The sequence below is a fragment of the Phytophthora sojae genome (genome assembly GCF_000149755.1).
Source record: "Phytophthora sojae unplaced genomic scaffold PHYSOscaffold_1, whole genome shotgun sequence".
Taxonomy (NCBI): domain Eukaryota; phylum Oomycota; class Peronosporomycetes; order Peronosporales; family Peronosporaceae; genus Phytophthora; species Phytophthora sojae.
This window is the reverse complement of record NW_009258115.1, coordinates 7,879,116-7,904,026: the sequence shown is the minus strand read 5'-3', so window position 1 is coordinate 7,904,026 and position 24,911 is coordinate 7,879,116. Positions and strand designations below refer to the sequence as shown.

Below are 24,911 nucleotides of genomic sequence, written 5' to 3'. Positions count from 1 at the left end.
TGTCGAAGTCGCAAAGTCTGTCGGGTTGGCCATGAGCTGCAAACATAAACGATTCGGTTAGCCAGCCAGTCGATAAATGCAAGTGAACACTAGGTATATGTACCTGATGCATGCTGGTCATGAGCATCGGGTCCTGCAAAGCGTGGACAAAGTATGGATCTTGGTTCATGGCAGTCATCAATGACGGCCCAAACTTAACGCTCAAAAGTAATTCGAGCACCTCGGTGTCCTCGTCATTAGAGCCCACTGAGTCCTGAAGCTCCAGCACCTCATCTTCATCCACCGTTGGCGGGTGAACCAAATTTGTGATTGCTTCCAGAGCTTCTTTCTCCTCCTCGCACTGCTTTTCAACTGCTAGCGCTGTCAAAAATCTCTCTAAAGCACCCACAAAATCGACGTCCTCGGAATGAAAGAGCAACAACTCTGGATCCTCCCCAACTTCCACCAACGCGTCATGGTACGTTGCCCACTCGTCCTTTTCCACGACCCGCATCCACAGAGCGCGATTTTCCTCTGACGCAGCAGCAGCAACGCGGCCATCCAGACACTCAGCAGGCTGGTGGTTTGCTGGATAGTTGCCTTGATCGGCGTCTTCAGTCTTCATTGATTGTAGGAAAGCAACAAGCTTTTGATAAAATGCTCGTAACTCGAGGTCGGCCAGTTGAGCCTCGAGCACGTCCGGATTCAAGCTCATGTCACGCAATGCCAACACAACTTTCTCGTTTTGCTGCAGCATCTCACGCATGCCATCGTCGTGCAAAATATCGTTCACAGCCTGGGCGTCCAAGCCGCCGTGGTTGCCCAGACAAAGAGACTTGAGATCGGTTGCTAATTGGTGCACCGCGTTCTCTGCCTGGAATTTGGCTCTCTTCTTGAGCTCAAGTTTGGCGCGCAGCTCATCTTCGCGACCATTATACTTCATCAGAAGCTTCTTGACAGTATCCGTCTTTTCGGAGCCGTACCAAGCCAGGAGCTCGTTCGATAGACCCCCCCGCTCCCGCTTTTTTGCGAGATATCGATGCCGCCACATGACCATGAGAAATAACGACTGGATTTTTGTGGCAGCTTCAGCTTCGTGGTCCTCAAGCAGCAACTCCAACTTCTCCACGAGACTAATCGAGTTGAACTGAACAACAGACGAAGCAACAACACTTATCTTCGGAGTTTGACAGTCATCGCAGTGGAGCAGATCGCTGAGCCAAACTGAAAGAGATTCGTCGCTACTGGCGACTTCCTCCAGAGCGAAAGGTGCTCGCACGAGACTACCATACCTTCCCAATACGGTGCTTTTCGGCAATTCGATCGCTGAATAGACCGATAATTGATCACGGCAAATCTGAACTTGCTGGGTTAGACGCTGGGAGCGGCATTGTTGTAGGATGAGGTCCTTGGTCGTCACTGAGGATTGTTTCTTGGCGTTCGGACGAATGCAATGGAAGTAAAATGGCATGTTTACCTCGTCTTCCGCGGTCAGCGCGTTCACATGTGAACGAAACTGCCCCACGTAACTTTTGCTTCCGGGAGACCGAGTCTCTACGATTGCGCCGTCGTTGCTGGATCCACCACGCATTTTGTGACTGGTATCCAGCATTCGCTGGACATGAACGCTACTCGACGCTTTGAGACCTTCCAACAGGTTTGGGTACACGAAATCTGAGTTTTTCTTCACAAAATCGCTCGCGTCGTAGATAACATTTCCGCGCGTGTGGGGGATCACAAAAGGTAGTATGGTTAGCGCCACCGAAGATCGGCGCTTCCCATTATTTACCACGCGCGGTGGGTCTAGCAGTCGGGTTGAGTTGCGCTCGTAGATGTTGCGCACAAACAACATGTTTCGCTTCTCTTCCTGCTGTGCAGTCTCATTTTCACTCTGGTGAAGAATCGTCAATTCCTCCAGTGAGGCGAAAACTCCAAGAGGGTGCTCGAATATGAAGAGAGCATCGTTACTCCTGTCGAGGATACGCCGCGGACCTAAAGCAACGTTGCTGCTGTAGGCAGCTAGCACCACTTGCTCCTCCCTGGCGTAAAGCTTTTCGCTTAGATAGTTGATGCATAGCTGATCCAGCGAATTGCACGAGAGATCTTCGAAACCAAACACGTCAATAATTTTCAATGATGCCACATCTTGGCGAGATACGTCCGTAGCCCCATCCGCTGGCGTATCCAACTTCGTTGCATCATTCATGGCGTCCACAATATAGTCAAAAACAAGCTGGTACAGCAAGCGTGCGAGTGAATCTCGGACATGATTGACTTGACCCTTTTCCAAAGCTACCTCGAAGACCTCATTCGTCGACTGCAAAGTCACACTTTTCGTCGTCAGCATCCGCTCCAATTGCTCCACCGACCCCAACTCCAATAGTTCGACTACTCGCCCAGGAGCATCAGGTACACACTTCGAAGACATGACCAACTTTTTCGATTCTGTCTTGTAATCCAGCTCGATATTGCCTAGCCACAATACAGCACTCAGCACTTTGAAGATTGATTTTTGCTGATCTGGGGATAGACTCAGTTCATCCATGCAGTCAATAACTTGCTGCCATCTCTCCACGTCTTTTTTCCAAGTGTCCTCTTTACTCACAAATTCTGCAAGCTGATGATCAGAGCGACCCAGATACATAAAAGCAGAGCAATTGACACCGTCGAGGCGAAGATCCTTTGCCAGCAGGTGCATGAATGGGAACTCATTAACACCAGCCACCATCGCGTACAGAATGTGAAAGTTCATGTCACTTTGGTCCCGCCCTGGACCAATCTTTTCGCGTGTTACGCGCGATTTCTCAAGCAGGAACGGTGAGATGCAGCACCCACAAATCTGGAATTCCCATGGATGAAGCCCAAATGAAACTTGCAAGGTTGTAACCTTCCCAAACCTCGACGAGTTGAGGTTCATCGACGTTGTTGCGTGGCCAAATGCTTCAAGAATGATGTTGGAATCCAAAACGGTACTCAACTTCTTGGCAGCATGCGGATTCTTGAAGTACATCCGTAGTTGCTCTTCATCTTCGAGGTGCTCCAGTTTGTCGTAAAACCCAAAGAATATTCCGTCCACGTGAACTTGAGGAAGACGCTTACTGCGGCTCACGGACGTCATTTCGTCCCAGCGCTCAGGTTGCAGATCCAGCAGCACGATTTCGTAGTTTTCGACACCTTTCGCGTCAAGCAGTGCGATTGTTCGAGCTTCCTCCGTTCGCATTTGAATAGTGCTTTTTGTTGAGCTAGTGAACAGCTTGATTTTCGGTTGACGAAGATTTGCTCTCACATGGGGCATCACATCCGAGTCACGAGAAAGAGAGGGTTGAGCCACAAGTACCAAGTACTTCAGCAGATCTTTTGCCAGCTCTGTCTTGCCGCTACCACTCTCACCGCAAAGGAATAGCGACTGACCCGAGTTCCTTGTCTTGACGCGCTTACTTGCTGCGGCCGAGACTGGAGAAAATTCGCCCCCATTTAGTTCACGGTCGAAGAAAAGCCGAACTAGGCTCTGTTTTGCCATTGCAAAAGGATGAGGGGCAAGCGATGCCTCCGCACTAGCGGTATCAGCGTACGCCAGCACCACTTGTTCATCGTAGATGGACGTGAATCTCGCAGTTTGTAACAACCGGTATGGATTCATGACGATCATCGTGTGATGGTTGACGTATGTGTAGATTCGATCACTCTCGAAACGACTCGCCAGCGTTTCCACAAGGCTTCCCACCGAAATACCTCCCTCCGAAATACTCAAAGGATCACTCCCCTTCCACTTAGCAACCAAGTCATCGCCATCCGTTCGATCTAAGCTCCACGGTTGTTTTGCTCGAATATCATCCAACAAATAGAGATGAGCATATTTGGCCAACGTCGCACTGCGAGGTGTGAGTACTTTGTCACTCTGTTTATCGTTTGGTGCAGCCTTGACCGTGTCTCCAACTCGTCCTGACAAGCCATCGAAAGTTGCATAATAGCTGTGGAAAGATGGACATCGTATCCGCGGAGACATACGTGGCGTAGTCACCGGGGAGTCGAGATCTTCGTGCTGCAGTCCCTCCACAGTTGGCGGGCGGGCGGCACCAAGCGGGTCGTCGTCGCGCGAGAGCTTCCGTTGATTATCAGGTATTTCCTCGAATTGATAGCGCAGCTTGAATGCCTCGGCTAAAATGCTATCGGGCTCAAACTCGGAGGTGCCCGCTTTTTCTTGAGCCAGACTTATACCTTGAACAAGTTCTTGATACTGCGCCATAGACCACTGCGAAGGAGGTCCCCAAGAGCTCTTTATCGTATCAACGAGCTTCTTAAGCAGCAGCATCTCGTGGAAAATCTGGAAGGATGAACGAAGATCGACTCTGGGAGTGCTTGCATTGTCGGGGGATAACGGGGCAGAAAGAAGTTCTGCCATCGCCTTCGCATTCTGGCCCCGACGACTAGACTGCGCGTGCGCTAAACGCACATCACTCTGACGCGTTCGCTGTCGCAACAACAGCTCGCCCTGCACGCACGATTAGGTTCACATGGAGGTCAGCAGCTCGCCACAAGGACTGCCTGAAAAAGTGAATATAATGTTAGGCTCTATCCATACTTACTCGACATGCCTTGCGCAGAGACTCGATCCATTCCCGCCGATCCTGCGAACTTGAAGCTATTTCCGCAGCAAAAACCTCGCTTAGTCGCTCCACCACGACCAGCACACAACGCACAAGAGCCAAAAGAGGAGAAACCTTTCAGATCCAGCTTGTAGCTCTTCCCCCGTGGACCCTCAATCTGCCGAATCCGCAACCAGACGTCGGATTGGGGCATGGGCGAGATTACGTCAGAGGCCTTGAGCTCCAGCACCCCCTTGAGCTCTACGTCCCCATCCTTGGTCGGCTTGTAGTAGCTCAGCGAGTGCTGCCCAAGTACAAAATACCGCTCCTTGCGCGTGGGCAGCACATGCCCTTTCTTCACGAGGAACCCGCGCTTCAGGACGCCGTCAGGGACGCCCAGGCGCGCCACTTCCGCCTGCAGAGCCGCCTCGGCGCTAGAGCCGCGTCGCTGCGCTAACCGCGCTCTTGGGGACGGCATGCAAACGAATCTGGACACTTCAACCGGCCGGTTTTTGTAGTTTTGTGTACGGTACAGAGGTCCCGAAAAATGAATACAGTCAAACCTGTTTATATGAGGCCCTGTTGGTGACCATCTACTACAATGACTCATATAAAATGGACTCAGTTAAAAAAATTATGTGGTGCACGTAAAGAAATCGTGCATAGTTCGCTGCCGCTTTGCCTTCACCGTAGTCTCTCGAACCAAAGCGGTCACGGTCTGTAAAGCTCTTCGTTCTCTGTCAGTCTGCTCTCCGCATTGCAGCAGAAATGCAGCCAGCTCCATGCAGTAATGGCAGGTTGAACTGCGGGTTTCTGTTCCTCCTCTTCCTCCTAAGCGCTCCGCCAGCTCATGCGCCTTCAGCAGGAGCACGTCGTCCGCCATCGCCGTTTTAGCTTCGTTCTGAAAGAAAAATTCCCTCAGTTCCCGCTCGAACTGAGGGAATTTCACTCGGCGCCGCTTGGTCGCACTCAGGTCGACGTGGCTGAAGTAGGAAGAAGGCAGGTTGCGCAGTCGGGCGAGTGTGGCACGGCTGACCCGGGCCTTGAAAGTTGCGTAGATCCACTCGGCGAGCATGGGGTTGTTCATGCCAGGATTCTGCTTGAGCTTTAGGTGCACTTGGAGCTTTTGTTCTAGCGTCAGACAGGTGCGAGGAGACATGGCGAGCGAAGAAGGCTTGCGGTAGGCGTTGAGTGTTGAGCAGTGGTGCTTTGAAGAGTGTGTGGCCGTGAGCAGTGTGAATCAAATAAACAGGTGAGACCTAATTTGGTCCCCAAAAATGTGACTCATATACCTTGTATGCATATAAACAGAGATCATACAAAAACTAAGTGAAATATTTGGTAGCGACAAAGCCTGCATCAAATAAACGGCATGGCTCAAATAGAGAGGATCATATAAACAGGTTTGACTGTATGGGGAAAAGAAACAACAGACTCCGTAATTTTAACAGACCCCAATACCCTCCAAATCCAGGACAAAAAATAGGACCAAAAGTTAGAAGCTTACTTCTCCGGTCCGGTAAAGAATTAATAGTTCTCTAATCAGACTGTATCTTGCGTTCTACTGCTCCAACAGAGCTGTAGCTGCCCTTAAAGTAAAGCTCTGGATCCGCAGCATCACGCAGTATTTTTCATAAATGCACTTTCCCGCCTTGTAAGGTTGTTATCGGACGGTTTAAATAACCGGTTTCCACAGGTGTGAGGTTTAAATTCGCTGCGCCATCAAAAACGATCAGAAGAACTTGGAAATACACGTGGGAAAGCGGAAAGATATCTTATTTTTGTGATATAATGCTGTAAATAATCGAATATTCCAACGCCAGAAAAACAGCCAATCGTGTTGGAGGGTTTTTGCATACAAATCACTGAAGTTATCTTTTTGTCCAATGAAATATGGTGCATAGGGAGGTAGCGGGTTACAATCGATATTTTTGAGTTTTTTTATGAAAAAACCTAACTGTTAATTCTTTTCCGGACCGGAGAAGTACGTTGGCGTTGAATTTTGAAAGACACATCATATTAGTGGGTTTCAGTTCTGGCAGCAGCATGATAGCGCTCTTAGAAAACCCTCCAAATTTCTCCCAATCAGAGACGGAAAGAACTGAGACCCCCTGTGTAGCTCGGCAGCAGCAACATGCCTCATGCGTGGTCTTCTTGCTCATTTAGCCTATTGCTCAACTTCATAGTGCGCTCATACATGTATAAATGTTATAGGTGCCCGGTAGCGTGCTGCGGCTAGTTGCTTTCGATGCAAGGACTCACTGCTAGGTGGTCGGTGGAGATCAGATTGACCCCGCGGCGGTCGATCCGCTCGACCCCAGCAGCCCCACACTATCTGATCTAACAAAAGCACCTGTGGAGGCCTCATATACGTCGGGGGGACGTCGGCTAGCGCTACCGTCGCTCCTGGGACGGTCCGGGGATAGGTGGGATGCATCTTGCAGCTGCCGGCGCTATACTGCACCAAAATCGTGGCAGTATCGAAAGCAAGATAGCAACCGATTTTTAACCAACCCAAGCTCATATCCTCCAAGATTTGTAAGTGCGCTGTCTTGCTGCTGCCAGAACTGAGACTCACTATTATTGTTATGGACATAAAGTCCGGGATCTTTAAGTGTTGCGTCTTGCGTAATGTCCACCAATGTCCATAATGGCAAAAATTAGGTTTAAAAATGTCATTATTATCATATCAAATTTCGTTTTGTCCTTGATTCAAGGACAAATCCCGTTGAATTCGCAGTTTGAAGAACAGTCGATTGGAGAAGGTGTCGTGTAGGAAAACACAAGTTTACGAGTCCTCGCCCTATCAACCGAAGTCTCTAGGACGAGCCCTACTAACAACACACGCCGTCTCCGAAGAGTCGGCGATAGATTGTCGGGATAATAAACCTGAAGACCAGGTCCGATCCCTTATACGGGCTGGAATGTGCCTCCCTGTGTGTTGCGGGTCAGGTTTACCCTTCGTTAAAATATAAGGGCACCCTTAGCCACGAGCTATGGCTAGGATGCAATGTGTAATACGTGCTTTCGCACTAAACCTCTGTGGTCCCTCAGAAAGGAAGGGTACCAGGTCAATCGAAGCCTCTTACAGACTAAAGCGCAGGGAATGTGACCGACCAATCAGAGCCCTCGGTCAGCCATCACTCGCAAGCTCAGCAGTTAGACCTCGGCCGGAACTCGCCTGGCCGCAGTCATTTCCCGATCTCACAGCGCCCCCCAACTCGGCCCGAGCCGTCCCAAGTGGTGAGTGCCGTGTTGCCTTTGTGCCTCTGTGCTCCGACGCCACGCAGTCCTCCGGCGGCCCTGGCAGCGCGCCGCCCTTTACCTTCCCGGACCTCGGTCCAGTCGTCCAGGTGAGTCTTCGTGCGAGGCGCTTGTACGCTGTGCCTGATCTCTTCATCGTGTCTAACCGTCTTCAACTTGCTGCGTCTTGCCTCAGCCCGGCAGGGCACGTCGTCGACCCTTCTGCGCTAGCCTCAGAGGCCTCGGCTGCGTCAACTCCCACCTCTACGTCAGCAAGCGGGGCGCTCCGACGGCCCCAGGCTTCGGCTGCTGTTCCAGTAGCTGCGGTGCCCTCATCTGGTGCTGGTGGTAGCGCTGGAGCTGCGCCGTCACCAACTCCCGCCTCTGGAGGAGCACGCGGGGTGGCGGGCAGTCTCCAGGCCGCATCTTCAATCGTCGCAAGCCAAGGTTCCGCTGCAACTGCTGGAGAGACTTCGGCTTCGAGTGCAGTGGCTCCGACGTTGCTAACACCCGCTTTGCCGTTTGCTAGCGGGGCTTCGTCGGACCCTGCGGGTACTCAGCTGATCCCCCGACCTTCGCCTGACTCGAGTCCTCTGCGCGAGTCTTCGTCGAATGCTGCACACTTCTGCCGCACGGGCGACCCGCTTCTTGCAACTGCGCACGAGGCTTCGGGACTTCCTCCGCGTCCTTCCGCACAGCGGTATGCTGTCAAAGACATCGTCCACCACGAGGTGCAGGCTGCGGTCGAAGAGCTTTGCGAGCACTCGGAACGACGCTTCGCAAACTTCGCTCAGCTGATGGTCGGCTTGGTGCGTCACCCTCCGCTTCGTGTCGACTACGAGTTGGACCAGAGGCTTGAGCGCGCTCAAACCCTCAGCGAAGTAGTCGAGGCGCTCAATCCGGACCCTTGCGGGCTGCCTATGGGCTGGGACGAAGAGATGCGCAAGCTTCGGCTCGAGGTTCAATACTTCGAAAGGCGCGCCAACACTTCGAGTCGCTGCTCAATCAGGAGACGGATCTCAAGAATCAGGCTCAGATCCTGTGCACCCCAGCCTCATTCGAGCGCAACGAGCTCTTCGAGGTGGTCAAGTCGCTTCGCCACATGCGCGACAAAGTTTCGCGTCAGCTGAGGAAGCACAACACTGCCATGGCTACGAACGACGAGACGATCGCTCTCCTGAGGTTACAGTGTGAGCGCTACGAGGCTTCGCTCAAGGCTTCGGACTCGCTTCTGGCGAAGGATCGTGAGCTCTTTAAGTCGGGTCTCCAAGAGTACAACCGCAACATGCGGCAGCTCCGAAGCCTGCTCGTCAACCAAGCGCGTGACCAACCGGAGGCTCGAGAGCTCGTTCGTCGCATGGATGACAACGTCCTGTCCAGAGCATTCGATGCTTTCTTGGAGGTGTTCGACTCTGCGTACTCCACTCCAAGTGCGGCTTCTGCATCTTCAAGTTCTCGTGAATCTTCGTCTCGTGCTGGCACTACTCGCCGTCGAGCTGCTACTCCGGCTGCTACCCAAGCCGATGTCTCGATGGAGCCAGCTGAGTCAGGCAATGACTCAGACGGCGAGTCGACCAGTCCTCGACCAGCCAAGCGTCGTAAGCATGCTCATCGCAAGTCTCGGGAGACGCAACAGACTGCGCGGGTGCGCGTGTCTTCTCGTACGTGCGCTGCATCCAAGGGAGCTACAAGACTCGGTCGTTCTTCTGTCAACTTGCAGGAGAGCGACAATCAAGTGTACCCCTTACATGAAGAGTGACGGGTGCCACTCTCCCGAGTACATGGTACATGGTACCAGTAGCTCCGCAAGCCAACCAGTTGAGTTGTGGGGGCTTTTGTATAGTTAACTTGTAGTTTGTATTACGACCAAGTTAACCTCTACCAAAATACAGTCAGTCTTATAACCTACTCCTTTGTAGCAAACCGTTCCCTTTGAGACCGGGAACTGGTGAACTGCTGTTCACCTGGATAGTAATATCCACACGCACTTCATCTGTGCATTGTGCTGTGTGACCCCGCCACACTTGGTAGCACTCGTAGTCAATCCTACGCCTACGCGGGTAGATTGGTCTACCTGAATCCTCGGTGGCTCAGGTCCGTGGGCCACGATGGACCGAAGTGAGTTTCCTCACTTGACGGACTCGCAGTTCGAGTCAGTGCGGAAGATGGCGGGCACTTTCGGACGTGATGCACTCCGGAGCTTGGTGACGGCGACGCCAGCCGAGCAGGTCGAGCGGGTGAGCGCGTTTGACGACTACAAACGCGGGCTGATCACTCATGTGCAGAGAAACCTGCTGGTTCAGATGAGTGAACCCAAACGGGTGCAGCCTAAGCCTTTGCGGCTAGCTGTGCCTCAGTTCGAAGGGAAGAAAGATGAGAACCTTCACTTCTGGATCCGGGAGACCGAGATCGCAACGAGCCCAGGTCTCATTTCGGCTGAGAACCTTGGAGTCGCCTTTGCGCTCTCCAATCTTGGTGGACGTGCCAAGACTTCGGCGTATACGCGCGAAGCGATGTTGCCTGGATGTTTTACATCCTGGGCTCAGCTGTGTGAGCAGCTTCGAGCCGCTTTTTTTCCGGCGAACAACGAGTTCCGCCAGCGCTCGCGCTTCCTTGCTTGCAAACAAGGGGAGCGTGGGCTGTACGCGTACGTACAGGAGATGCGCACGCTGGCAGCCTCGCTGATGGGGATCCCACTGTCGGAAGACGTCAAGATGACAGAGTTTCTTTTCCTTCTAGATAGACGTCAGATGCCCACATGTCACCAGAGGGATCGTATTATACTACATGCATCTCCAGAGCACTCTACATAGTACTTGCTCATTCCATTAGCGTTAAAGCTATCGATTCGATTTGTTCATTCAGCTATGAGTCGTAACTTGTACACTCCTCTTTTAGACACATATTTTTCTTCTGCATGCATAGTTTCTCAGAGTGATTAATCGAATATCGTGTGGTCATCTGAATTTGTCGCGGCATAAATTTGGACCGGCTGGTATTGTGTGATCCCCGCACTCATTGGAATGGGCTTTGATGGAGTAACAAAACATTCCACTAAAACTGTGCCAAAAGCTACTTCAAGTTCTAAAGACTGTGCGGTCCAAGATGGGAGGTACAGCTTTTTTCCGCTCAACATTTTTTTATCCAAAACAAACTCTATCCGCCGGCAACGCGGTGGCATCCTATACGGTGGCGAACGAATTCATCTAGCGGAGACTCAAAAAGAGCTGCACCCGATGGTATGATGTCTTCTTCGGAGAAAGGCTAGTGCAAAAAGAATGACGACCGTGTATGAAATCAGATAAGCTTAGTTCCAATTAATCGAGCTAAGAAAGGCTCGTGTGGGGCTATTAAGAGCTAGCTTTACTCACTAATACATTTTATCTGGATGATATTGTGACGACTGCGAGGTTCGGGTTGGGCTGCGGGTCGCTCACGATGAGACCCGTGGGCTACAAGGACCGGAAGATTGCCCGGACTGCTGAGGACGAAGATCGCGCGCTGGAGGGTCGCCACGAGCACGTGGGTGACGACCCGAAAGGTCGCAGAGACAGCTGATTGGGTACGGGCGAGCAGCCAGCGAGCCGCGAGCGACGGAGAAGCTCACTTGAACACTTGCGGGCTGCAGAGCGCGCAGACACGAAGCGACGGCGCCTAACGGAGCACTGGTGGCTCGGCGAGGCGGGACACGAAGGCCTTTAGGGGCAATTTACGAGCGAGGCGACTACAGTCCATCGGTGGCTGGGACACCCATTCGAAGACGGGAGCTGGGCCGGTGTTGCGTTAGTTACTGAGTTCTAGCAGAGGCGTGGACACGGAGGACGAAGTTACAATAGTGTGCTTGCCTTGGGTGAGACTACATTGCGACCCGCAGAGATCCCTCTAGCCCATTTACTACTGATGGTGTAGAATTATCTACTACTTGATCCTGTTCTTGTCAAAACAACTTCGAAGTACATCGTTACCGATATTAGTTCAGATCGTCCTAGTGCTACATGAATACGGTACGATCAGCTTAACCCTTCTAGCCCCAGACCTTATTCTGTATCCTACAGAATAAGCATTAGACTTGATTAAAGTATACCAAAACCTGTTAAAGATTTGCTGTTGGAAGCCCTTTCGCATCTTGCGGTCAAGCGCTGGGTACATTGTGCACAGAACAGCTACGAAAGTGAACAAAACATGCTCAATGTATCCACCATATGGCGAAATGGCGAGCTTCTATTGGTCGTGGCGAGCGTAGAGCACGCTCAAAACCTGCTACATGGTAATACCTTGCAAGGCTGCTAAGGCAGCATACTTCGGCTCCAGCCACCCATCTTCGGCACGTCGCGATAAACGCGGAGGAAGAAATCATTCGCCCAGTTCCTCCTCACTACGTCAGTTAGGAACAGGGCGATTTCTTCCTTGTGCTTGACATTAGCGCATCATTAGATTTCTTTAGCCCACCTAACAAGCTTGTTACGATTGTCTCTCTAACAACACCAGGGAGCTTGCATGCTCAATAGCCCGTAATGATACGCACTACACACGGTTTCTCTTGTACGAAACAGGACAATATATGATATTCATGCCAACGTCTACTTCTTCCTTTACATGCGCACGCTCTTCAATGTTCGCGCCAGCCGTGGGTCATCTTCGCCATTTTGGCAGCCTCCGCTTTGCTCTGTAGCCTCCGGCACTGCCGCTCCATTCCTGCCGCTTTCATCGGTAGCCTCCGTCGTAGCCCCTGTCCCTTCTCCTGTAGTAAGTGATTATACTGTCCAGAAGCGCTAGTGCACCAGGCATACATTTTCACCCAGGTAGTCGAGTAAAGCGCTTTGCAATTACATCGGTATCTGTTTCGAACAAAACCGATCTAACGACAACAAAAAAGATAGTATATATATGCAGCGACACCATTGGTATTCTGGTTTCCGACAACGTAGACCTTTGCGATGAACACGACGGCATCCTTCTCTTTGGGACGCGTTCAAGGGTTAAACAGGATCCGGTGGCTTCGGTTTGGCTCAGCAACTGTGCAACCACCACCATTTCGGGCGGGTCAGGCCGGTGATTGGAAGACCGACTATAAGATTGGCTGACGCGCTCGCCCGGATGATGGACAAATACACAAGCTGTGGATACCCGTAGATACAGCAAATTTGTTTTCTTCATCGTCTTGAGGTACACTTCGATTGGATCCTGGTTTGGTACAATCCCCGGATATCCACTACACATCCCAAACCAAGCGTGTCACCGTTCTGCTAGATATATCTCAGTCAATCAAGCCTTATACGGGGCCTCGTTGTCAAGGCGGGTTTTAATTAGCTGTGTGACCGCCAGGGCTAAAACAATATACAATGGGCAGTTCAGCCTTTGTGGAGCCAATTCAGAAAAGGTAGAACAACGTTTCCCCACGCAGCATCGTAGCTCAACTGACTGCGCCCTTTATCGTTGGCTTTACCTACAAAGTGAGGCCAGCCGTACAGCAGTAATATGCGTGGTTATTCTCCGACAAACGCACTGGTTGCATCCGATTGCTTCTTCGATCATAGGACCATCCGCAATACGATATTGAAGGCGCTTTGCACTGCGCATCGACTAGTTGCTGACAGATCCTGATATGCGTCTCGGTAGTAACGGACAAAAAATAATGCCCGGTGGATGTATGTGTGATGGAACGACCCTCATAAACAGTATACAACGAACGTGCTGAAATCCACTAAAACCCATCTACCTCAGCGTAGTTCATAAGTGCCATCGGCTCCTGCGACAACATCACCATCACTTTGTGCGTAGACAGCCCCGGCGACGTTGCGAAGCAGAGCACGTGTCGCCAAGACAGCACTGATTGTCTCGTCGTTGTAACCGTACGTGAAATATCTCAGAAAAATCAGTTCGTAACAAACTCGGCCAGTCTTACCTTTAACTCCACTGGATCACGTATTGCGTCGTACTCCTTCCTCACTCCCATAATTATCACCTTGCACATCAATTATCGGGGAAGATATAACTACACTGCTACTCCAGGCGGATTTAAGGCGTCATCGTAGTCATCGTATCATTGCTTTACCCATGGTTTGAGAGGCACCAGGCCCAAACTCCTCCAGTTTTGCCCGTTTCTCAAGCTTGGTCAAGTAGCTTATCCAGCTACGCCACTTTTAGAGTCTTTAACACGATAACTTCATCGAGTATGTGACAAATCTCCAAAACTCCACAGCGCTTTTTTATGGTGGTTAGTGTTGCCATCACAGGAAAGACCACCATCTACCACAGCAAAGCACAAACATATATAATCACTTGGAGAATGCTTATCATTGATTCCAATGCGAAACATATACTCAAAAATACGATCCAAATTAAACATTTTAGAGCAAACTCCATCCCGGGATGTAAGCAATAACATAAGGTCGCATTGTGAATACATTATATATAATGCATCAATCTACTCCAAGATGGCGTTTGTTCTAAGCCCATCTGGAATCACTCTCTGATTTTCGTCTTGTAGTTGTACCATCGAAAGTTATGTTGTCAGTACTTTGCAGTAGAGGTTACCCCCATTTGTATCCTACTGATCGGTCAGTTGCAACATTTTCATATCTTGATCATAACAGAAACGCTTAAACAAGTAGGGATGAGTTCCATAAGATATTGAACAGGTTGCCAGTACCTGCCCACAACGGGAAACGTTTTTGGGAGAGGACTGACTGAGTTAACGTCATATTAGCTGACAATCTTTGTTAAATCACCACCGCAATGGCTCTCAACTGTTTCGTGCCATCGTAACGCTCGGTCAATGCAAGGGTGAACACGCTCATCAGAGGGTGTGGCAGTCGCCATACTAGTGCTGGTTGCGAGCAGGCGTGTTCCTATTGTTCCAATTGTTCGCTTTGATCCAATTGTTCGGTGTTGTTCGGGTGGTTCATATTCGCGATTAAGTACGATGTCACTCTTCTCGCCAAGTGCAGAAGTGACAAGCTCTCTAATTCTCTATATTGTCGCTTTGGTGCCTCTTGTAAATGGAACACTTTCGGAAAGGTTACGAACAAGTTCCAATTGTTGGTATCGTTCAGAACTTGTTCGCAACCAGCACTACGCCATACTCGGTTCGTATTGACAAATTGCTGTGAAATTTACATCATTGCTTGTAGCTACGTTTCGATAAGCCACAACGTGGATTTGCTCAGGACCAATATATAAGGTCTGTACCTGGTACTTCACGTAAACAAATACAAAGTACATGAAGCTTCCGATTCCGGTGTTTAGCCATTTGGGTTTGCTACCAACAAAATATGGGCTCCAAAATGTGCAGATACCCTTTTTCGCGTGTAGAAAACTGCGCCCCGCCACATTTTGAACGGATGATTCCATGCTACGTCTGCAGACTGGCAAACAGACGTAGCATCGGGTGGCACCTTCTGTAGCACCACCCTAATCGATGCGGCGTAGGCCGGCCCTTCAGCGGTCCAGTGGCCGCTGAAGTCGTCCGAAAGGAGCAGCGCAGGCTCTGCATGCGTCGTGCGGTGATCAAAATGAAAATGTAGGACCTTAGTGAAGGATCACCGTTCCACTAGTCTAAAATCAAACATAAATTGAAATAGAAACCTTTAGATAAATCCTTTTGAACAAGTAAAAAGAGAAGCGTACCTTTGTCGTTAGCATAAATCAGCTTTTTGATCTCTGGCTACGTTCGCGTGCTAAAGCCACAGCGTTTTTCGTTGAACTCCTTGGCGATTGCTGGGTGTTTCGATGGCTTCATTTAGTAGACGATGAAGGGGGTGAAGCGTACCCTACTTGACCCCCCCAGTAACATCACAGTCGCACGCTCCTTCAAAGAGCCGGCACAGCGCACCCACGCCATTTTGGCGCCGCGAGCTTTCACAGTTTTCTTTGTAGGCAGCCACTAAAAAAAGATAGCTAGAGAACATAAGTTAAATTTACATTCGCAGTTGGAAAAAACACTATCTGATCTGCGTTGTTGATCCGCGTAATACCCAGCTGCCGAGCCATTTTCTTGACCTCTGCTGCAAACTCCGCTTTAACCTTGACAATGTCCTCCGGGCTGATTTGGCTTTGTCGAGTTGGAACTCGCATGTTCATGCGATGGCGGCCTCGGAATCTTTGAATCCATTTGTCCGACGATCAGAAGTTCTTGATGCCCGCTTCAGCGACAATCCGCAGTGCTTGTAGAACCAGCATGCGCGGTGATATTGGCACACATTCCTTACGCAAACTATTCACCCAGAATACCACTTCTAGTTCTACCTCTGGTGGGAGGATCGTCCCATCTCCTAAACTTCGCACCTTTAAATGTGTTCCTTTGCTATTTTTCATAGCAGTCTCGAGATTTGTCGATTCACGCCGCCAGCGCCGGTTTATCGTGCGCTTCAAGTTATAGAACTCGGGGGTGAGATCGTGCCAGAAATGGGTGATTGTGTGTTTCATCTTGGGTATTGGCGCATTTGTCAGAAGGACAACACCTCGAGTTTCTTTGCGCCGCTGATACCCTTCTTGATGTGCTTGGTCCGGTGGCGGCCTTTGCCTTTGAGTCGAGGCCTGCCGACTTACCGTGGCCGTCGGCAAAAACAAAATGACTCCAACCCCGAGTTGCGCGCGCTATGAAGTGCAATGAAGTGAGTGCTGAGCATTTATATCCGTTTTGATGGCGTTTTGCACTGCATCTCTACAAGCGATTGATGCGATTGAGTGCTATAGCAAATGTCGCGCACTGATTGGTAGTTATCAAAGTTCATCTCATAGACAGCTTTCTACATGCGAAATACGGTATAGCTATCCAGGACCGGGGGGGGGGGTATTAGTGGGATAAATTAGTCAAATAAGTCAGGATGGTTGTCGGAACTGAGCCAAAGCGTCGGGTGAAAAGAATTGCTTCCAGCTAGCCAGTAGTAACAGTGGCGTCAGTCTGCTCTGTAAAATGGTCGACAGACCGTCCTCACAGATCGTAATATTTACCAGCACCGAAGCCAAACTATCACTTTTGTCGATCGTTGAATGCAAGGCCCATACAACGCCAATCGACAGAAAGGGGTCATCCGAGCTGATCATTTTGTATCGTGTTGGCGAATTAGTTTTGGGTCTTCAAGCATTGCGCCGAACCAAGACATAAGGTCGTCCTGTTGCTGCGCTCGACATCGACGGCACGTTCCAGGCGGTGCCTCGGCCCTTCACGCAGTACCTGATTGTGATGGTCAAGGACCTGGGCGTAACTGCTGCTCGATTCCAAACAGCTGGGAATGTACTGGAACGCTCTCAACAATGTGATCATCCAACCGCCTGCTGGGGCCAGCAATAGTCACCTGCGACTTTGAACGCGGTATTATGAACGCTGTTCCGGGCTAGTACCCGCTTGTCAAGATCGTGGGGTCCTCGATATTCTGACCATCATTCCTGCGGACCAAGTCGCTGACAAGGTACTGTTTTCCTGCTAATTGTTATAGTTTTTTTTGGAGTTCTATTAAAGTTGGGTTTTGTTTTTGGTATCAAAATTCGTGCCCAGCCGGCGCCAAGACGAAGTGGGATGCGTTCTGGCGTTACTTCCGTAACTCTTTGACGCCGTCTTACGGTACTGACCTCTGGAACGTTGGCAGTATGGTCGCATTTGGCGCAGAATTGTATGAACAACACGACGCCGTCCTGGCTCAAGCGAGAACGACCAGCAGATCATGTTCTGTTCACCAAGGAGCACCTGGTGCCCGTAGCTTCGCTGGAATTGTACCGAGTGCGCGTGCACCTGGACGGATGAGCGAGATCGTGTACCTTGAAGGTCTGCATGACCCGCAATACACCTGGATCAGCAGTACTTAAGCGAGATGAATGTGAAGTACCTTGAGGAGGACGCGCGCTCCTGTAGTCCTCTCCCCAAGTATGACATCGCCTTACTCATGCAACGAAACGTGAACTAACCGAGTATGGCAATATATGTATAATTTCGACAAAGCTTTTGTCGTTTTAAATTGTTTTACGTTTGAGTTCTCTTCGACAATATACATGCTAATGCTACATGGGAAATTGATCTACATCTGTTTGGCAACGCCTTGTCTCCAACTGGCTGTTTTATTTGTCGGGGCATCAGAACAGATTTCAGGACATGGTGAATTTTGGTGGCGGCTGGTGGATTTTGGTCCCGACAATACCGGTCATTTCCAAATAGCGACTTGATCAGTGAGGGGGCAAAGTTCGTGTTGATCAATTCGTTTCGAGCTCACGGTAGGGCCTGATGAGCGGCCCCCTTGATATTGCGATCCACGGCGTGACGTGGTTGGTGTGCTTCGCTTGGTGCTCGGGGGATTAAATCATTCGTGCTGACAGGTTCACTGTGGCCTTGGCTGCCAGCGTAAGATATTCCTCGAACAGTTTGACATCCATCGCCCGAGGAGCTTGATTGTCAGGCTGTCAGCCCCTCCGCTCATCAGAGCTGTTGCGCCTCCGCTGCGAATTGAGTGCGTCGAGTAGTTTGCAGGAGGGATCTTGATTGCGCGAGCTATTGCTTTAAGTGCCGCTGCTACGTCGCTTGCTTGAAGGTCTACTGAGAGCCATCGCGCCGCTGTCTGTTGCATTTGTTGACGTGCACGCAGGATATGGCGAAGTGCTTGAACGGGGCACAGAGTTGGGTTACCCGAGTAGATCATTGTACGCCACGCGCCGCGCCTTCGAGGCCGATTGCCACTGAAGTTGCATTCCTTCGCGTTGATCCGCAGCCGTTTTCGTCCGAGAAGAATGCGTTCGTGGCCTTCAGGAAGTAAAAGTGGCGACGTTGCCCAATCTTTACGTACTCGGAGCGTCTTAACAGGAAAAAGTATCCAATGAGAATGCACCTCCACAGAAGACGCTGGCGGAGGAGCTTCAGGTTGATCCGGCGATACAGCAGGCGTAGAAAAGCAGGCGAAATTGGTTGTTTCTTATCTACGGGTTATGGGTTTCTTGGTCACGGGTTCCGACATCCGTTTGATGCCTTGAAGCAGGAATTTGAAGTCTGGGGACGTGGGAATGTCGAAGCCACTGTGGTGTTTGTGGAACCAACGTATACTGTCCAGCTTGGGTTGAATAGTTGAGTCTTTATTTCCACGTCGTAGCCGATTCTAGCCGTATGTCCATTACAAAATTGCGAAGTAGCCGAGGCGTTCGTTTGCAGTGCGTCCGGAGCCTGTTAACCAGGGCGACCAGCCCATCTTCTTGGAGAAGCCGGTCCATTGCTTCCAGTAGCTGTTGTACTTGATCGTGGTAGTGCTTGGCAGGGCGTTTCGGCGCAACATGACTCCGACAGACCGCAGAGATCGTCGTAGGGCGGCAGCACGTGTACCTGCGTCCTTCTGGAACCCCTTCCAGCGGGCTTAGTGGTTTAACGGCTTCTCCCCAGAGTCGGCCTCAGTACCTTGGGACTTGGCTGTAGCTTGGGTCGGCACATCCTTGGACATGCCTTGGTGGGTGTACCTTTTCATCGCTTGGAAAGCTCTCCAGTCTTCACACGAGATACCTCGATGGAACTGATACGAGCACAAGTTAGTCCATAAGCTGTACCAATGATGATCCGTGGACCACGCGTGAGATCCGGCATCGGCCATGACGTTGTCGACTCCGGCAATGTGCTGCGTTGAGAGCGAAATGTTGAACCGAAACTCGGCCAATGATAGCAAACGGTTATGGAGTTGGGCGGCGGTGTTACGGCTGACACGCTTAGATCCCCCACGACACTGCACTTGTATTGTCGATGTGAAGACATACGGCACGGGTTCTTTTTCCTCAGGGCGCCTCCAACTCGGTCCCCAGTGAAGTACGGTGAGGACCGCGCTACGTGCTCGCGGACATTGATGGAGTGCTCGGTTGACTTCCCCTTGATTAGCAACTTTTCATGCTCGGTGAACTGGAGCGTCTATACTGTCTAAGAGCTGGTTCAAGCGCGCATATACCATCATCGGAGGCGTCCAGGAATACATGATGGGTCACAACGACGTCCTTGGCAAATAGAGAGACAGGAATCCCATTGAAGCGCACGGGGTTCTGGATAATGGATCTATCCTCCATGAGATCCGTCGGCACCTTTTGGGGGTTAAACCGAGAACACCGCGCTTCGAACGTCTGCAGACGTTGGTAGAAGGCGCAAGCCGGTGGAAAGCAAGTAGCTACGTAGCGCAACGAACCGAGGAGCTTAGAGAGAGACGAGCGCGACGTCTCTGCTCGTGAGACGGTGCCGTGTACTCTGGAAATGGCATTGTTCAGCTTTTCCGACGGGATTGAGACGAACCCGCGGCTTGTGTCTCAGTCTAGACCTACCGCACATCCCATGACGTGAACTTATTCGCGTTTAACGCTGTTGGTCCGAGCACCGTCGCCATTGCGTCTCGGAGTGCCAGGTTGGCCTTGAAACACCGGTCCCCTTCGTTGATTTCGATGCACGAGTGATCATCGCATCAGACATTACCGTGGAGTGGTTCTGCGAGGGAGAAATAATTCACATGATGCACCGTCTCGTACAGAAAATTGATAGCCGTTCCAGCCAGGGAATAGTATGCAGGAGAGCTACACCATCCGAAGCCGCAAGCGAGGTCAATAATAACGAAGCCTTCGAAGATGAATGCAAACATGTATACCTCGTCAGCGTCGATAGGAATGTGGCGGAAGGCGCCGGCCACATCACCGACCATCATCACCACTGCCTTTCCAAGGTGCAACGTTCGCAGCTCGTGGATCTGACGCGCGATGTCTGCACATGGGTTGTAGGTAATCACTGGGAATTCATCACGGGTGGTCATGTCGTTGACGGAGTCGCCTTCAGGGAATGAGTAGTCGTTGATCATACGCGTATCAACGCCGTCAGAATTCTGCTTTTCCACGATACCGAGAGGACTTACGTGAATCGCTGGCCACATTTCCAGTACGTTCTCCTCAAAAGCCAGGTACCGTCCGTCGCGCTGCTCTTTCCTTATGTGTCAGCGGATGCTGGCAGCCTCGTCAGCGATGGACCCATGGTTTTGAAGGCGCTGGCGCCGTCGGTTTGCACGGCCGCCGTACCACTTCGGCTTGACTCCGGTCCGGACGATGGCGTTCCATTGACGTATGGCTGACCGCATTGGTCCTGTTGGAGGGATTGGCACCTCAAAGAGGTCCTTGTTTGGCCGCGGGTCTGCACTCGTCTAGCCACGATAGATTCGCACAAATTCAGGAAGTGATATTTGTAGTCGTTTCGCTAGCTCTGACCACAACTTGGCGTGGTCGCTGTTGATTGTGGCCTCTTCGCCGTCGGTGGGGCCGATGTATTCTAGCCCGTGGTTTGCTGCAAGACTGCGGTGTTGATCTGCAATAGTTGCGCGATTGCTGAGTCGCACAGCGTCCAGGGTGGCGCACCGCCGGGCATAGTAAGTTGCTGCGTCTACCTCCGAGTCGCGCGCGACGCAGTCGACACACTTACTTGTCCTTGTAGTCTCGTCCCCACCGATGATCTGGGGGTATTGGCATGGCGTCAGAGGTCCCGGAATTGGCTCGCGAGGCCGTGGAAGCGTTTTTCGATTACTTTCCGTGCCGCAGTTGGAAGTGTGTTAGGCCGAAAGTGGCCTCGAGTGCAGCGCCCTGCATTCGTTGAGTCATACCGAGCTAGTCCGTCATCTTCGGCGGGGGAAACGAGAGGCACCATGCCCTCTGCGGCAAATTCCGGGCAGCGTGCGTCATCGGCGGCGGCGGGCTCGATTGAGCGCGCTTGGCGGCAGCTAGACCCGACGCGTTGCAGCAGCGCGAGCATCTCCGTCGCGTTCAAGCCCACCGAGCTGATACCTGCCCCCGGTTGCAATGCGTACATGAGGGGTTCCACGTTGATGACAGATGATGGGTCTGTCATCTTAACGCGACAAGACCTCTCGGTATTTCGCACAACCAGGTAGGCTTCGTCGTCCTCCATGTTGTATGTAGTTACGACTCCGTAGTACCAGTTGCCCATCTCGGGCCCGTCGGAGAGTACAACGGCGATCGGAAGGGACACGTATGACACTGTCCACCAGTTAGCTTCCGCGGGCGAGACCATGCGGGATGCAATGACGCTTGACGGGACTTTGGCTGTCCTGGCCAGCCGTGGGGGATCCGGGCCGGCGACGTTTACCGTTGCGGTGTCGTCGTGCAGCCTCGTCACCTCAACATACTGGGAACGAGTAAAGGCAGCATGCTGTAGTGGGCCCACGAACGCGAGCGATCCGACCTGGGGGTTGGCTTAAGACATGTTGGATGGACTTGGTGCTTCTGTCGATTCACCGACACTAAGGAAATTCTGGAGTGAGCTGTGGCGTGCCTGGAGGCGTCGCCTTGTCCTCGGGGGGGGGGGGGGGTGGGGGCTATCTAGGTCTAACGATGTAGACGGTTTCCTTGGATCTTGTCGCTACTGGAAATAGACTCATCCTTCGGATTGACCCCCCACCCCACCCCACCTTCACCCCACCCCCGCCCTGAGGGCTCCAGCAATTGATAGCATTCCCCACAAAAACTGCCAGGATGGGACGTTCACTGAAGTATGGTGTACCTTGTTATTTGGAAGTACCTAAGTACGATATATGTTATCGCAGACAACGATTTGGCTCGCCATGCAACCGCAGCGCCAATGTCTTTGCCTGGCTGAAACTATGCGCTTCACGCGGGCGTGTGTAAGATCTAGTTACTTGTCTAACAGTAAATGCTGTCCAAGCTAATGTTTTGCTGTCTTTCGCAAATAGGCCGGACAATATCATCATGACTGCGACTGCTCCCATCGCGAAATTTGACGCATGTACGAAGCCGGGCGTGCGGAACAAAACACGGTCTTGGATGGAGCTGATTCCAGAGGACAACCGCCGCATGCACCAACCTCAGATCGAAGCAAACAGGAACGAGGAACAGTACGAGGGATTTTGGGACTAATTGCTCGCCTATGGTGGTCGAATTGGTGTGTCCAAAGACATGGAGAACATGAGTTTTCTTGTCAACTCCAGCTCTGAAGCTGAGATGCTTGGATCTCATAGCAATCGGATGATTCTAGCCATCTGGCCCCTCTATTAGTTTGGATGGTTAACCAGCTGTGCAACGATTTGTGAACGGCCAATCCTAGGATTCTACGTTCTCTACTCGGCTACTTACTCATCCGAGACTTGGGCAGCACAGCGTCAGCAGCTCCGTGTCGCGAGCGGATGCGTCGGTCGCTATCGCCTGGTACAGCGTCGCCAGACGGTGCTGCGCGCTCAGCTCGTTCTGCAGCGCTTCCCCCTCGTGCACCTAGGAGGTTTGTAGCTCCTTCAGCGCCTCCTTTCCCTTGTTCAGCGCACTCTTCACGTTCTTGTTGGCCAGTCACACGCTCTGCACCCCCGCTTGGCCGACGTGGCCTCCTTTGTTCTACGGATCTTGACCTCCTCCAGGTCGGGAGTGTGCTTGACCAGGTCCAGGCGCAACTCCTGCACCGTCTTGGCCTAGTCGCTCACCTACGTATCGAGCCGCAGCAAGTGATGCTGGACCGCATCCGTCTCCTGTTTGACGCACGCCAGCGCGTACGTTAGAGGGGCCACCTGTGCCCCTGCTGGGCGGCGAGATCACCTTCTTAGTGATACTATGTAATACAACTGGACAACGAGATGGACGGCTATTACACATTTTGTGTTTGGAGTATTAAGGTGGAAGCTCACGGTGCGTTTAGGCTACGTCCAGGTGCAATTGATATTTGCAGAATTGTTTTGGTATAAAGTGGCGGTGGAGTTAATTTAGAGTGTTGTGGCTGGTTATGGTTTGTGTAGTGACCACGGTTGTAGATAAGTTCGTTTATTTCGTGAGGAGCAGGTGTTGTAACGGCTGGTGTAGTCTCGTTCTTGCTATTACAGCGCCGACTTGGGACAAGGATGCGCCGCTTTATCTGGGTTTATTTTTACCCCAAATTCGAGAAGGAAAAAATACTTCACTGTCTTCGACTTACAAAGGCCATTGGATGAATGCCGTTCAGCTGTTAACAAAAACGTTACAGTAGAATTCGCTCATGTACCAACATCCGTCGCATTTCTAAAGCTGCTGTGGTGGTTGCATTCGTCCAAACGCACTGCACCGGTGCCATATCCGCGTTAATACTTTTTCAAGTGTGATTGCGAAGGTGAACTGTTAAGCATGTTTATTCGGTTATGCTTCAACATGGGGATACTGGCCAACATATAATTGGTACGCAGCCATACTTGTTCAAGCGGCTAGCTTATCAAAAAGAGACGGTATCGCCCAGCATCAAAAATCAATCGAATTATCAAGAGAGTGGAACAAAGTACTGTCAAACGATATGTTGTCTCGCATGCATGTTACAATTGCATGCGCGAACCAGGTGCCTCATACGAAGCGATCCTGCTGCTAATGCCGATTTAGCCAGTATTGTTACTGGCCTTATGATTTTGAGCGGCATAACTAGGTTGGCCCCAATCGCGCAACGTTGCTCAATGATGTGCTTGGGGTACTGATTGGCATTATCGGATAGCAAGCACCAACCGAACGAGTTTATTGCGTTACCAACCTATCGGTACGCTGTCTGTAAATCCATTTCAGTCAGCACAAAAGAATCTTCTGGGTTTGATCGCTAGAATCAGACAGTGTAGATAACCAGTTTGGTCGCCGTTCTTAAATATTGGCCACGTTTTTCAGGCGCTGACCAATACTCAACAGCGGCACTAGGGCGCTCAAACAGATGGACACAAGACCCCAGTCGCCGGGACGCACACAGACCAAAGCTATTGCCATTATGGCTTGTTGACGCCTACTCAGGGCGCACAGCTATTGCCATAGTTACATACAACGCCCGTTGATACGTAAAAATACGTTAAGCCCCCAAACCATTTAGGTTCTCCAGTGATACTTGATATCCGCCCATAAAACGATCATTGAATATGGAGAGATATGCAACTTGTGGGATCCATCTTTGGCTAGATGAATTGCGATTCTACATCTAAAGTGAACGGCTTCTTGCAATACCGTAAATGATGTACGAACAAATGTAGTGACTTCGCTCGTAATAGAGTGTCAGGGTCAAGCGCGGAATTGGCACAGGACTTGATACGGTAGTGGTGTGCGTGGAGTGGCTCGTTCGAAGCGCTGCGCCACCGTGGTTATATCTGTGCACCGTGAGTT

The 24,911-nt window shown here is 51.2% G+C and overlaps 8 protein-coding genes across 8 annotated transcripts; 2 read left to right on the top strand and 6 right to left on the bottom strand.

Moving 5' to 3' along the window:
- Positions 1 to 340: 340 nt before the first annotated feature.
- On the bottom strand, positions 341 to 1,450 carry PHYSODRAFT_390171 (hypothetical protein; the record flags this gene model as incomplete). Its single annotated transcript, XM_009517915.1, has 4 exons — positions 341 to 469; positions 623 to 718; positions 773 to 1,230; positions 1,330 to 1,450. Coding segments are annotated over 4 exons (804 nt in total), but the record flags the coding sequence as incomplete, so codon positions are not given.
- A 117-nt stretch (positions 1,451 to 1,567) lies between these two features.
- Positions 1,568 to 3,199, bottom strand: PHYSODRAFT_437327 (hypothetical protein; the record flags this gene model as incomplete). The annotated part of the gene is made up of 3 exons (XM_009517914.1): positions 1,568 to 1,908; positions 1,963 to 2,951; positions 3,036 to 3,199. Coding segments are annotated over 3 exons (1,494 nt in total), but the record flags the coding sequence as incomplete, so codon positions are not given.
- A 78-nt stretch (positions 3,200 to 3,277) lies between these two features.
- Positions 3,278 to 4,225, bottom strand: PHYSODRAFT_443504 (hypothetical protein; the record flags this gene model as incomplete). Its single annotated transcript, XM_009517913.1, has 3 exons — positions 3,278 to 3,403; positions 3,482 to 3,711; positions 3,853 to 4,225. Coding segments are annotated over 3 exons (729 nt in total), but the record flags the coding sequence as incomplete, so codon positions are not given.
- Positions 4,226 to 4,551: 326 nt separating this feature from the next.
- PHYSODRAFT_474853 (hypothetical protein) lies at positions 4,552 to 5,043 on the bottom strand (the record flags this gene model as incomplete). The annotated part of the gene is made up of 1 exon (XM_009517912.1): positions 4,552 to 5,043. One exon carries the CDS (start codon positions 5,041 to 5,043, stop codon positions 4,552 to 4,554), a length of 492 nt encoding a protein of 163 aa, XP_009516207.1.
- A 2,446-nt stretch (positions 5,044 to 7,489) lies between these two features.
- PHYSODRAFT_262266 (hypothetical protein) lies at positions 7,490 to 9,567 on the top strand (the record flags this gene model as incomplete). Its single annotated transcript, XM_009517911.1, has 4 exons — positions 7,490 to 7,501; positions 7,856 to 7,918; positions 8,108 to 8,617; positions 8,785 to 9,567. 4 exons carry the CDS (start codon positions 7,490 to 7,492, stop codon positions 9,565 to 9,567), a joined length of 1,368 nt encoding a protein of 455 aa, XP_009516206.1.
- A 5,575-nt stretch (positions 9,568 to 15,142) lies between these two features.
- On the bottom strand, positions 15,143 to 15,334 carry PHYSODRAFT_418998 (hypothetical protein; the record flags this gene model as incomplete). The annotated part of the gene is made up of 1 exon (XM_009517910.1): positions 15,143 to 15,334. A coding segment is annotated over one exon (192 nt), but the record flags the coding sequence as incomplete, so codon positions are not given.
- A 1,839-nt stretch (positions 15,335 to 17,173) lies between these two features.
- PHYSODRAFT_442699 (hypothetical protein) lies at positions 17,174 to 17,375 on the top strand (the record flags this gene model as incomplete). Its single annotated transcript, XM_009517909.1, has 2 exons — positions 17,174 to 17,226; positions 17,261 to 17,375. Coding segments are annotated over 2 exons (168 nt in total), but the record flags the coding sequence as incomplete, so codon positions are not given.
- A 4,456-nt stretch (positions 17,376 to 21,831) lies between these two features.
- PHYSODRAFT_436694 (hypothetical protein) lies at positions 21,832 to 21,996 on the bottom strand (the record flags this gene model as incomplete). The annotated part of the gene is made up of 1 exon (XM_009517908.1): positions 21,832 to 21,996. A coding segment is annotated over one exon (165 nt), but the record flags the coding sequence as incomplete, so codon positions are not given.
- Between the last annotated feature and the right edge of the window lie 2,915 nt (positions 21,997 to 24,911).